We start from the raw sequence: 13,718 nt of genomic DNA, 5'->3' as shown, positions 1-13,718 counted from the left end.
TGGGTAACCGAATTTTTACTCTCTCTCTGAAACTTGCTTTGTCTTTTAAATGAAATCTGTCGTGAGATCAGATAAAAGATTGAATACTTTACAACATGTGGTTGTTTGGCTCATCAGTTTTAGAGTCTAAAAACTGCTGATCAACAACCGTATTTGTGGAATGGAAACTAACCTGTTGTACCTGTAAGTTATGAAACAAGACTATTTATATAATACACAAAAAACCACAGTGACGAAAACCAGATTCTTACTATGACTAGATCAATCACTGAACTGCATCTCTTGTACATCCTTGTGAAGCACCCAGCTCCTGGAGATAGCAGTCACAGGTGAGATGAAAAATAACTACAGCAATAACAGCCCTATTAGCGCTGCCAAGGTATCATGAAGTAAAACCAGCACCCACACACTGCAACATCCTCACGTCTGTAACAATATCCTTTCACAATGAAGTCAAAGTGGCAGAAATGGGACTTACCATCAACAACACCCTCCTGAAGAGGTCCCTATCTGCTGCATCTGTGAGCAGGTGAATGCTGGTAATGTCTGCCCCACCACGGTCAGCTCCTAAAGAAATCCGGCTTGGATCTCCTCCAAAGCTAGCGATGTTCTGCTGCACCCACTTCAGAGCTGCCAATTGATCCAAAAGGCCAGCGTTTCCACTGGCCTCAGGAGAACCTATTGTGGAAAATAATTAAATAGGTCTGAAAACAAATAAAACTATAAACATTTGAAGTTTTGATTCAATGTTACAGCTTTAGCAGCTTTTGCAGCTGAACCCTGACAAAAACAACACTGAAGCTTAAAAGTCTGACATGGTCTCTTCCTAGGCCATCACTGTATTAATAGACTCCATTTCAATTTTTACTACTCCAAGAATTTAAAAGATCTAGTACTCAGTGCTATAGTTACCATGTACACTTATTAATCAAGCCCTTGAAATAATCAGATATTTTGCAAGACTTCCTTACCCAAACAACCAAAAGTTTCATATTATAAGCATGATGCAAGCCAGAGTAGAGGACTCTGTGGTCTCTATCTGCAAAAAAAATATTCTGCACCCCTGCTTGGGGTAGGATACAACTAAGAGTAATTAAACATTATTCTGTTTCATTTTCAGTACTTTCAAAACCATCTGATCATCTCTATCTCTAGGTACCATTCTGCAGGAGCTTTTTATCCAAGTCCCAGAACATAGTGTATTTCATTACAAGAGTAGAGCAAGTTAATAAAAATAAAATAAATTACATTTCATAGAAAGTTAATATAACTAGCAATTCTTCCAGCTGCATCCTTGAAGGTGTCTAACTGTCTGTCCTGATTACAGAAAAATAACACTCCAACTTCTAAGCTTCATTTGGACACCTCATGGCAGGAGACATGAATCCAGGCTCAAGTATCCATAAACTGAGGCCATGAGATTATTTTTTCTAAATAAGTAGCTTGATCTTAAAATGAATTAAAAGCAAAAAAAAAAATCAGTGTGTTTGCTAAATTCAGTCGACTGTTTCCCTGGAGTACACTTAATTGCATCTTTCTGCTTCCTAGATCTCTTTTACACTTACTTGTATGACCATTCCTCAACCAGTACCTCAAGGAGGCCCACAGGAAAGAAGGGGAGAGGCTGTTCAGTAGGGCCTGCTGTGACAGGACTAGGAGTAATGGTTTTAAAACAGAGGGAGGTAGGTTTAGATGAGGTATTAGGAAAAAATTTTTTATACTGAGGGTTGTAGAACACTGGCACAGGTTGCCCAGAGAGGTGGTGGCTGCCCCATCCCTGGAAACATTCAAGGCCAGGTTGGACGGGGCTCTGAGCAACCTGATCTGGTTGGAGATGTCCCTGCTTCTTGCAGGGGGGTTGGACTAGATGACCTTTAAAGGTCCCTTCCAACCCAAACCATTCTATGATTCACAAGCTACGTCATATTGCATTTCTTTACACACGTACAGATATTATTTTATACCTTATAATATCTCTCTATATATTCTTTGAGACTGACCTATGTCTAACTGATAGAGATCTGAATTATATGTATCCATATATTTGTTTTCATGAAAATAAAAGAAAAATAATTAATCATGTACTCCCATGCTTAGCTATCATCAGTTGAAAGACTACTTTCTTTTCAACATCAAGCAGTGGTAACCTCATACTTTGATTTATAGGAAACTAATGCATGATGCAAACTCCCAGGAAAGCTTAAGTTTATATCAATAATAGAGAAATAAGTAATTCCTACATAGTCCATAAGAAAGGAATAGAAAATTAGTATTAACTGGCTACTTCTTTTTAATCTAAAATGAGCCATTCATTTTTAATTATTTTAAATTATCCACATTTAAAAATTGAAAAAAAAAAAAAACAACCAAGGCAGAAAAGCCAGGGATAGAAACACAATTGAAACTATTTGTTTCTTCCATTGCCAAGATCAGGTGGTACCATTTTAAAGAAAGGGTATGCTCAGAAACTAATGAATCAAAATTAACAGATAGTGGAATAAAAAGCTGCCACTTTGTGGACAGGTATCCCTGTCTCAGGCAATGAGCTGTTTAAAGCATACATCCTGTAGCAGATATCCATATATCTACCATAATGAACTACTGAGATATCACAGAGACTGATTTAAGCAGCAGAAGAGAATACAGAGGAAACCAGATTATTGATAGCCTTGCAGATCTTACAGATGCCCACGTCACAGCAGCCATCACTGTACGTGCCATTTCAGTAGGACAGCAAAGAAGGAAATGGCCTCAGAAACTACAGCCTTCTACCTATAGCCGTGGTTTCAGATGATCAGGCCAAGCCACAACAGTGAAGCAATGGAGGAAAAATTTTCCCTACACTGGTTTTTAGGGGATTTTTTAGTTTGTTCTGCACACCATGACCAGTTCCTAGGGTTCCCAATCCAGCAATAAACCCACTCTATGCTGTTAAAAAGGTAACTCCATTTCAAGGGCTTGGTGCACACCTCGTGAGTCCTCCCCAGAGGAAGTGAAATCCATGTAAATGTTTCAGCCACACAATGTGCCTCGCTACTGCTACACTAAAAAACAAGACCGAGGAGGGAAATATAACCAGTTCCTTTCACCCTGGCAAAAACCACTGCCAAGTTGTGAAATGCACCACATTGGGGAACAGATGCATGCACAGACTTTCCCGGTAGCTAGACCAGAAGGAACATGTCTGCCAGGAATATTTTCCACTGCTTCAGTGATAAGCCTAGATATAAATCTCATAAGCAGACTTTTTGCAGGAAAAGATCACATTCCTGGGAACCACAGGAGAATGTGAAAAGCAACTGGTGTTCAGAAGGAAGAAAACAATTACAAACATATGCATTTCTGTTATTACTAAACCGGAGAAGAACAATAGTGCTAAATTTAAGCATGAAAATTATCCTGTTTTATATAACTTCATGGACTCTTCTCAAAGAATCAGGCCTAAAACCATGACTGTCTTCTCCATGCTCTTGCCATCCATATCACTGGCAACTTACCTTAACTTTTCTGGGTGCAAAACCAGAGATGAAGGCACTAGTAAGAATGTGCATCACTTTTTGCAACACTAACAGGTGTCAGCAAATTACATTAAACATTCCATATACTTCGAAATAAAAGAACTCTTTGACTACTTGCAAAAGCCCTGTCGATGAGAAATCAAAACAACTGCAGAACTAACAAAACAAAAAGAAAAAGAAAACTGTTGTTTTCACTACCCTTCTTGCCCCAAAATGTCCATTTAACTTCTTCATTTCTAGTTTTGCAATTTACAACAAGTCAATGTGACAGGACTCAGCACTTTGCGTACTTGAACAATTAAACTGATATTGCTCACAAGATCATAACTTCTGTTTGTAATTTCAGGGCCTTCTAAGAGTCCTGCTGCTAACGTCCCTACAATCCCAAGGATGAGCTCCTGGCCGCTTTGAAACTGATGCAAAACTTCCAAAGGACCGGGGTTTGTCCAAGTCTTTCAGTAGGAATGGAAACATCCCTGGAATATCATTAAGAATTTGGTCTGAGTCTTGAGAAAAACTCCTACAGTATTTGACCCAGCTTGATAACCTTCACTCAAAATCCCCAGTGGCTACTGGTTGTGTAGAGAAGGAATCAGAGGTACTCCACCAACCTGTGGTAGAGTAAAGAATAGATATTGCAGTGGGAGCATTGCTCACTGGAACGGGTATGACTGAACATCCATGCTGACAGGGAGCCTGGTACAGACATACCACACCTCATCACCCTGACATGGACTAAAAGGGACATAAGGGAGACAGGAATGTAGAACTGAAGGAATTTTTAGAGCTTCCCATGAATGCAATGCTTAGCTTGCTCCAATGACTCTTGCAAAGAGCATTTCCTACCTGCTCCAGTTCCCTCTGGAGCAAAAGGATATTCCCAAATGCACACTAAGGATTTCCCACAGGGGAAGAGACTAGGAAAGACTGCACTTTTCCCTGGCCACAGCTCCACAGCACAGAGAAGGAGAGGGCCTCTGAATGCTCCCTATTCATAATGACCCACCTCTATCTGAAGGTTTGCAGGAATTCAAATTTGGTACATCCAGCTCATGGACTGACATTTTGTGATGTGTGTGCAGATCCCTATGAAAAAGAGGCAGGATAATTTTTCTGATCCCTAAATTATGGACCATCATATAAATACTGCTATACAATATTCAACCCAGCTCGCAGTTTCCACTTAGGAAGAAAGTTAGGTGAGATTCACAGGGCTGAGGGAGGTTAGTGGGTAATGTGTGGGCAGTGCTGTGTAATGGAAGCTCGCACAGCACGCATCCACACTGCGTTTGGCTCTAGCCAAAATTAAGCCAAGGTATCACTTTCATAAGCATCTGGTTTGCACTGATGAAAACAGTGATTCTTTCTTTAGATACACATAATACCAACTCCATACCTAAATGAGTAAGGAGTTTGTAGTGCCAGCTCTCTTTGAATAAAACAGTAAAACAGAGAAAGGAAACAATAACCAATAACTGCAGCTGTAACCCCAAACTAGGCAAAACTCACCCAACATCACTAGTAGTGAATACTCAAAAGAATCATGAGGCAAAGTATGTATGTCTGGTATTTGCAAACATGGCAAATATAACCTCCTAAAGGTTATAAAGGGATTAAGATGTCAACTAGAGAGACCAAGGATTGCCACCAGATCGATGGAGCCAGAGCTCCACTTGCAATTGTTGCATTTTCTTTCCATAGCTCTCTACCCTAAGTTCCTCTGTCTCAGACGGAATTTAAAGATAGCAGAAAGAAAAGTGCTCCCTACTTACTTAAACAGACAAATCTAATAAAAGGCAAAATGAAAAAAAACTATCGCAAAGACCAGATGGCACTACCATAAAGGTTTAGGGAGAGATGAATGTGTGTTTTCATGTGTTCATGCCTCTTTGAACAAGATAAAATTCTGTATGTAACAGGAATTTGTATAATTTTTAATGGCAGTGGCTATTAGGAGGCAATAGCAGAGCAAAAGTGTCCTTTACACTATAATATGGAGAAGGGATGCAAGAACAGAACATGTGAACATGCAGTCATGTCCAGGACAGTAAAAGGGGCTATCAGAATTCTAATTGAACATGGCGAGTCCTTCAGAGGAGTAATCAAGCAGAATAACTGAGGAACCAATCATAGAATCATAGAATCGTTAGGGTTGGAAGGGAACATTAAAGGCCATCCAGTTCAACCCCCCTGCAAGGAGCAGGGACATTTTCAACTCGATCAGGTTGTTCAGAGCCCCGTCCAACCGGGTCTTGAATGTTTCCACGGATGGGGCATCAACCACCTCTCTGGGCAACCTGTGCCAGTGTTCCACCACCCTCATTGCAAAAAATTTCTTCCTAATATCTAATCTGAATCTACCTCCCTCTATTTTAAAACCATTACCCCTCATAACCATATACTATACTTTCCATACCTTCACAACCTTCTTACCATTAACCTGCAGTTATCCCTGTCTGCTTCTTCGCCACTCTGACATGGGCACAATTAAGAATTAGGAAATTTCATGGATGGAATAGCTGGAAGTTGGAGACATTGAAAACCATATCTACAGTGACATGCCAGTGAAATTAGCAGGAATTTCAATGCCTAACCTATCTCCATGTGTGTCTGCAAAACCCAATATCCACAGTTGCATTTGCAAACAGAAGTCTAGCCAGTGCTTTGATATAGATGTCTGGGTTTTGTTTGTTCTTGCCGCTTTGCCTCCAGCCTCTCCCCTTTCTCTTCAGATCAAGTCCCCACCATTTCTTGTGCAATTTCCCCTCCCAAAAAACCAAACCAAAACAAAACAAAACAGTGAAAGATACAGGTTTGTCAAATTAAAAGACAACTTAAAAAAAAAAAAACAAAAAAAACCCACGAACAAAAACCCAGAAGTCTTACAGATACAGTTTAGCCCATAGTTGTGTTTGTTCTAGAAATTCATGACTTACCAGTAGTAAGAAAGCCAAAAATACCGACTCGGTAGTTCGCCGTCACAACAATGGCATTACTGATGGCAGCAAGGTATGATCCATCTATGGTTATTTTTCCTGCCTCAACATTGTAACTCCCTCCATTGTGGAAGAACAGCAACACTGATGTATTTTTGACCTGCCATGACAGCAACTGGGTTAATATTCCTGTAGGCAACTGCTTTTGTAGGTCACTGATGAGAACATAAGCATCTTCCCCATTAAAATTATCTAAGTCATTCGTAGCTCTTTAACAGTGACCATAATGAGAGGATATCTGGCCATCTGTCTGAAATTCTGCTGCATTGTCCACAATGACCTATATATCATTAAAGAGCACACTATGTTCAGTATAAATAAGATTTAATGGCACCCCTGTGTTCCACCAGCCAACAACTCTACCAGGTTAGCTCAAGGCAGACCCATCCTGCTGACTTGGCCATTGAGCATGTGGTGGGCTTGTCTTTGCTCTAACATGTCAGCTTTACACTCAGGAAATTTCAGACAAGTGAGAAACAGGAGAAGGAAAAGTCCTGTTGGGTTGCTTCCTCCTAGTTCTTGAGAACTAACTCAATAGCTGTGCAGGGCTGCTTCCTACTCTTCAGTCTCTAGCACTTAAACACTGCCTAGTCTCAAAAATCTCACTTGACAAGAGCTCCTCATTGCTCTTTCAATCCCTATGGAGGTTTTTCCTCTACTAGATCTATAGAGGGGTCCTGCAGAGAGGACTTTGTCTCTGCACGGGACAGACTCACTTCTCACGAAGCACAGAGGGTGTCTGCCCCAAAAGAGCCCAGCAGGACTTCCGAGATGGGAAGCAGCTACGATGGGCTGTTGCCCATGCTAGCACTCCTTGCAGAGCCATAAGATTTTGCTCAGAAACTGAGGTTTTTTCCCAAAGCAGCACCCCACTCTGTGGACCCTTTCTGCACACACAATAGGATTGCAGCCAGGCTGCCGCTGCATGAGCAGCACAAAAGCAGAACTGCCCGGGACACCTCAGCATTTACCAGCAGATTACAACTCTGTCAAGATGACAAGTGGAAGAAATACCAGTGAAATATACGGAGGAGTTTTGTTTTGTTTTTCACTTTAATTTTTTTCCTTCCTGCTGCCTGCAGCAGAATAACCTGCTTCAATGCTATAAAGGTTTTCTCAAAGAGTAATCTCACTTTTCCATTCAGCACTTTCATCCCCTGTTGCCCAATTTGGAACTACTTTGAGGAGGCTCCTCTCTCCTCTGCTCAGCAGCAGGTCATGCACAACCACCCGTTCCACTTTCTGCTTTGGCATCGACTGGTGTTTTTCAAAGAAGGGCTGGTGGCCCCAGCAGCAGCATCCAAGTACACCTAAGGTTTGTTTTCCCCCACAGCTAGAGGGCATTGGCCTCTGTTGCTTTTATTTTCTGCTAAACACAGCAGTCCCACCAGCTCTGGCAAAGGATACCTGCAGCAAAAATGTGACTTGCTGTGGGGGAGAAGCAGCAGAGAAGTGATGGTTGCAGCCTCCTGCAAAATTACAGAATAGGAAGCAAATTCCCCTCAGCTGCCTTTAATTTTTCCTCATTGTGTGCACTCATCACTTATCTATCTGGAGAATCACTTCAGAGGCTTCTCATGAACACGACAACGTTACCGAGAAAACCTCAGAAATTGCAAGCACTGAAACATGCTACTTTCTCTCAGGAACTTCTGCTCCTGAATAGAAATTGCCTAATTCACAGTGCCTTACCCCTGATTCCCATTTCTGCACCACACGCAGCACAGAGAGAAAGACATGGGGGCAAACAAAAAAAAATGAATTAATCTGTTTCTCACATGGAAATTCACTCTAAAATACAACCACATCGAGTCACGTCAGCTAAAACAGTGTTAAATATGATGCTGAACCTGCTCCGTCCCCTCAGCTCAGCATGGTTAAGTCAGAGGTTCAAACTAGGCATATTCCACATGTCCACAGCCTGCACTCACCATGACGTCCAGCTGCCCTTCAAGTTGTGTATTACATTAATGTAATGTATACGTTACATATACATTATGACTTTACCCAGTGATCTAGTGATGAAAAGCTTAAGAAAGGTGAAGATGGGAAATAAAAGTTAAAAACAGCTAAACAAAGCCTGCTGAAATAGATATGGAGCAATCTGGGGGAAGATTTAGCACCAGGGCTGTGCCTAGTGCAAATGCCTGGAGGCAGCGGTCCCATTTCTAATCTGTATTGAGCAACAACAGATCTATGTAGATCTGCCTATGTAAACATAAACTATCATGAAAAATAATTTGAGTTTTAATCCCAAGGGATTTGCATCTCAGAGCTCATGGATTTGGGCATTTTAGATGAAGGCTGTTTAAGATAATTGCCTTCCCATTTCTTGTTAGCCATTTTAACAGCAAAGAACAATTATTTTCATGCTGTAATTGAACTCTGCTTCACAATATGAGATATTTCCTATCACCTACCTATTTATACATTTGGTAGCCAATTACTTTTTTACCATATATTAGCTGCTGGATAAATTATTTTTAATATAAGTTAATTTCCCCGAAGTCTTATTCTCAATCAAATTCAACCAACCACTGCAATTAAATCTGTGAGGCAGAAGAAAGACAAGACTTCAACTAAATCCTTCTGGAACCAGTCTCTTCACCCCCTACTACTACCAGGCTCAGAGGCAGCACCACCAGCATCAGTGCCAAGCTGCAGTGGGGCACACGTGGAGCAATGCTGGGCAGAACGGGACTAGTATGTTCCTCGTAGACAGGTCACAGCTGCCAAATGGCTACTGCCCAGTGGCCGGGTTTTGCTCTGCAGTTAGCAACAAAATGCAGCTGCACTTTGAGGTGTAAAATCTGTGCAGACTTCCAGCTGGGACACAGTCAGATGGCTCCTGCTGGCTTAGCTAGCAGGGGGATGTCTTCTGGGAAGCCCAGCAGCTCCATCATGGTCTCACACTTGCAGGGGCTTATGTCCATGTACAAACTCTGAAGGGGGAGAGAAGTTCAGCATCCACCATGAAGGTAAAAGTCAGCTGGAAGCTTGAAAGGCTTCATAATAGTTAGAACCATCTTCTCTATCCTTCTGTAAAACACTTAATGAGTTACTTGGCAGGGATAGATTTAAACTCCACTGAGCCAAGCAACCTCCAGTGCTTTTACCACTTTACAATATTGCTTTGTAAAGAATTGAGTGCAACAGGGATGATGTGATAAGGATGGGATTAACACCTGCAGAGGATGGCAGAAGAGGATAGAGGGTACACTTTCTACTCTTATTTAGTGGAGAGTTTCAACCGGTGATCTTATACTTGAACCCTTTGCAAATCAAGCTGAAGCACAGCCTTGGTTTGCTGGTGTGTCAGGTGGTGACAGTTATAGGTGGAAAAAAATCTCTCAGAAGTGCTAGTTTTATTTGGAGGGTTATGTGGTACATGTAGCTATGGAAGCAAAATGAGGTGATGATGTCATTCACCTTCTTCACTGCTTGATCTTTAAGAGCCCTTTGGTGGGAGGCAGCAGTCCCCACACCGTGCTCTTGTTCAAAACGCTCCTGAACAACCTCTGCATTTGCTCCTCTCCAGGAGACTCTATATTCAGTATTTACTAGCTAATTTAACTTTCCATGGGCTGAAAATATATAAACATAGCTCTCTGAGTAAAAAATAGAGCTCGCCACAAAAAGAAACAGGAAAATGCCAAGCCTTCCGCTCCCAGCTACTTCTGCAAAACCAGAAGTTTTGGTTCTCTCCTGGGGTAGACTTATGCATGTGAAATGGAATGATTTGACCAGACTGACTTTTAGCTTACATCTCTACAAAAGAGAGGATGGATTCCATTCTCAGTACCGCTAAGGAGAACGGCCAATCCAGTTTAGTTTATCAGATGGTAGAAAATGCAATGCTTGCAAATAAGGTATCTTGAAAGCAGCACATAGGGGAGATGGCAAACTGCCTGGGACAGTGACCTGATGTTTTCAATAAGCGATGACTGCACTCAAGGCAAAATGACAGTCTGGCGCTGCAGGGAGAAAACAGGCTGCTGGTCTTTCTGGTGAAAAAAAAGGCCCTGCAACGGATTGTGTGTGCTGCTGTCAGATAGCTAGATCAGCTCTTTCCAGATATGCAGTATGACAGACTTATAAATTTCTCTTATAACCACTGTCACCTTCTGAAAATTACCAGTACTGTGGAAAGAAAAACTCTGTTCCTGTGGTCTGGGCCCACTTTTCAATGGAATTCACATGTTATTCAGCATCTTTATCCCCAGTCACCCAGGAGTTTGGCCAATCATCTCAGCTTGGCTTTAACTTGAAGTTTTATTTTATGTCTGTTTAGAATGAGAAATTTGAGAGCTTTCAAATGACAATTTCTCAGATTGTACCATTGCCCCAGTCATCTTCAAGATGTCTATTTTTACACTCTGTGGGCTGGACACAAATCTAGCATTGCTTGCTACCCTCATTCCTCCACAGAGCTCCCACGGATGTCAACAGGGAACAGTAACGGTGAGGGTGAGAAAATCCCACCTGCTGCTTCTCGACTGGTGGTAAGTGTTGATGTGACATGTTGTATCACATTATCATCTCCTGGACAAATCGTCTCATTTCAGGGACATTGACATTTCTGTCCTTCATTTCTCCTCCTTGCTGCCACCTTCTTCTTGTGTTTTGTTTCTCTCTTTGTCTCTCTCTTATTTCTAGGTTTTTAATTTGCTACCCTCTTAGTTAACCAAACACGGCTCACTGAAAGCCTACAGGGAATACTCTTGCACCAGTACAAACAACAGAGTGCCTAATTTAACCTTGCAGGGCTTTGTGAACACCACATGAAAAACAGTCATTCAAGCCAATTAAAAGTACTTTGAAAAGAGATAGTGCTCAGCTACAGAAAAAAAAAAAAAAAAGGTTTGTCTCCTACTTACAGTGGTGGCAGGAACAAAGACGTTCAGATATAGGCAGTCTTCACTGACAGAGTCTGACAGGGCCTCTCCATCTCCTGGCTGCCAACAAGCTGCCCTAGAGACAAGGATTGAGAAAATTATAATAAAAAGGCTTTTTTTCACTGCTGCTATTTCCTTATATTTTGATGAACTAAGTTTGTAAAATTTTCAAATCTGTAGTTCTCAATCACATTTAAAACTATGCCCACCTATACCTTAGCAGCATATACATGGGTTTGTATACACCACGCAAAATGCAAAACAAATGCAAAACACACAGTGTATTTTCATGTCTAGAATCCTTCTCAGAAAACTAGCCTTACTTTAAAAAGATTAGGACTTGAAAATAAGCTCTCATAAAACTCAGGCTTTACATAAACTGCACAAAATGAGCACCAGATGTAAGGGAGCAGGACTGGGGTTCTCAGGCACAGATCTCCCCCTGCTATTGCCTGCACAGCTATGTAATCCATTCTTTTGCTGAAATGCCAGTTATTTATTTTAATTTCTAATAGTCTGTGGGTCACATTTATTTATATTTAATTTAATTTCTAATAGTCTGTGGGAAAATATGGTACGTTTAAAATTTTAACACATTTTAAAAATTTATTCTAAGCATCATAGACCATTAACGCTGTCCAGCAATGTTAAAAGCAACTTTTCAACAGGGACTCAGCCAAGCAGCCACGTACAGAAAATCATTTTCTGGCTATCATCTGTATGAGATTCATATGCTAAAGCTCTTTCCACAACAAGAATCAAGCAGATGATTTTTGCAGTTCAGATATAAGCTATTTTGAAGCCAGTTCCTTCTACTTCACAGCCATACTTATATCACATAATGAATTACAGAAAAGCGTCATAATTTATTAGGGAAGAAGCCAAAAGAAGCTGTGGAAGAGACAGTAATAACTCAGCTAATTATTTTTAAGTTATCATTTTTAGTACTGTTGTGAAATTTTACACTGAAGGTGTGAAAAATTTAATAGAAAACTACAAGGAAAAGGACCAGCTTTAATGCAATTCTACAAAATCTTTCCATAAAGGAGGTTTCCTAGGACAATGATATCACTCAACAGCTTTCAAGCTGACATAGAGAAGGACATCATCTTCAACCAAAATGCTCGAGCCACTCCAGGCAGACAAAATACAAATTCCCACGTACAAACCTGGCCAGAATAACAGGTCTAACGCAGTCTAATTGTGCAGCCTTCAACAGGGAAGCAGGAATCATCACCCATGCTCATGGCTATTTTTTGTTCTCTTTTTTTTTTTTCTCTTTTTTTTCTAGGAACTCATCAAGATTCCTAGCACCTCCAGCACCCAGGATCTCCTCATGCCAGGACAGACTCTGGGGAAAGGCTGCCACCTGCTGAGGCAAGTCCACAGCTCCTTCAGCACCTGGAGACTCCAACAACTGGAAGAGGTTTTCTGGTTGTTTTTTTTTTTTTATTTAAATCTTTTCTCAGGTCCAGGCTGATAAATAAATATTTGTCTTACATCAGTAATGGCACTGTGCTAATGTGAATTTCTTATACACAAACATTGTGTGACATCATTATAGAGCCCTAAAAATAATAATTGTCACCACTTTTTATACACAAACGGCCCTTCTGACTCTCCAAGTGCACCTCCACAGTGCTAAGCTCAAAAAAAAAATTTTTTTAACCTTAAATGAGTAATAGAAGATAATGGCCAAGTTCTTCATTTGCCTAAGGAATTATTGAGAATTCAACAGATAGGAGCAGATTAAGTAAGGTCCCTAAACTGAATTTGAAAATCTCAGACAGGCTGCTCATTGCAACATCAGGTCTTCCAAGAGAGATCATAGAGGCAGATGGGTCTTACTAAAGACCTAGAAGACACCACACTGTGGCTGCAGACACAAAGAGCTGTTGGTGTGTGTGTGTTAGCCTAAAATCACTGTGCACATGAGGAAACAAAAAGCCATGTCTCACCAGATCTCTCCAACGTACATGAGGCTGAGTGGCTACTGTGGTTATGATGTTAACACCTCCGCAACTCAGGTACAACCTGAATGATGAGACCACCAAAGGCCACACGGTCTTTCAACTCCCTAAGACAATGCTGCATCTCTTTTCACCCAGCTCATCACAGGCTTTCCTAGAAACCTTTGGAGACAAATCTTGAGTGATGGAGAGACCAAATGGTTTCCACACAGCTGACAGGTCTCTAAATCTGTAGTCTCAGGCTGTGTTTTCACCAAAGCAGGTGGTGATTCATGTTAGGCCAGCTCCCTTGCAAAAATCAATCACGGAATCATAGAATGGTTTGGGTTGGAAGGGATC

General features: G+C 41.1%; 1 protein-coding gene across 1 annotated transcript in view; it reads right to left on the bottom strand.

The window, feature by feature from the left end:
* TG (thyroglobulin) overlaps positions 1 to 13,718 on the bottom strand; it is a 156,175-nt gene that overhangs the window by 61,840 nt on the left and 80,617 nt on the right. Inside the window, exons 39-41 of the mRNA XM_086742634.1 lie at positions 11,392 to 11,485; positions 6,455 to 6,614; positions 479 to 678 (exon numbers count right to left, since the gene is read on the bottom strand). Of these exons, the coding sequence (XP_086598760.1) occupies positions 479 to 678; positions 6,455 to 6,614; positions 11,392 to 11,485 (454 nt within the window). The remainder of the gene's footprint in view (positions 1 to 478; positions 679 to 6,454; positions 6,615 to 11,391; positions 11,486 to 13,718) is intronic.

The sequence above is a fragment of the Chlamydotis macqueenii genome, chromosome 2 (genome assembly GCF_036417535.1).
Source record: "Chlamydotis macqueenii isolate bChlMac1 chromosome 2, bChlMac1.mat, whole genome shotgun sequence".
Classification (NCBI taxonomy): Eukaryota; Metazoa; Chordata; class Aves; order Otidiformes; family Otididae; genus Chlamydotis; species Chlamydotis macqueenii.
This window is presented reverse-complemented; position numbering and strand designations above follow the sequence as displayed.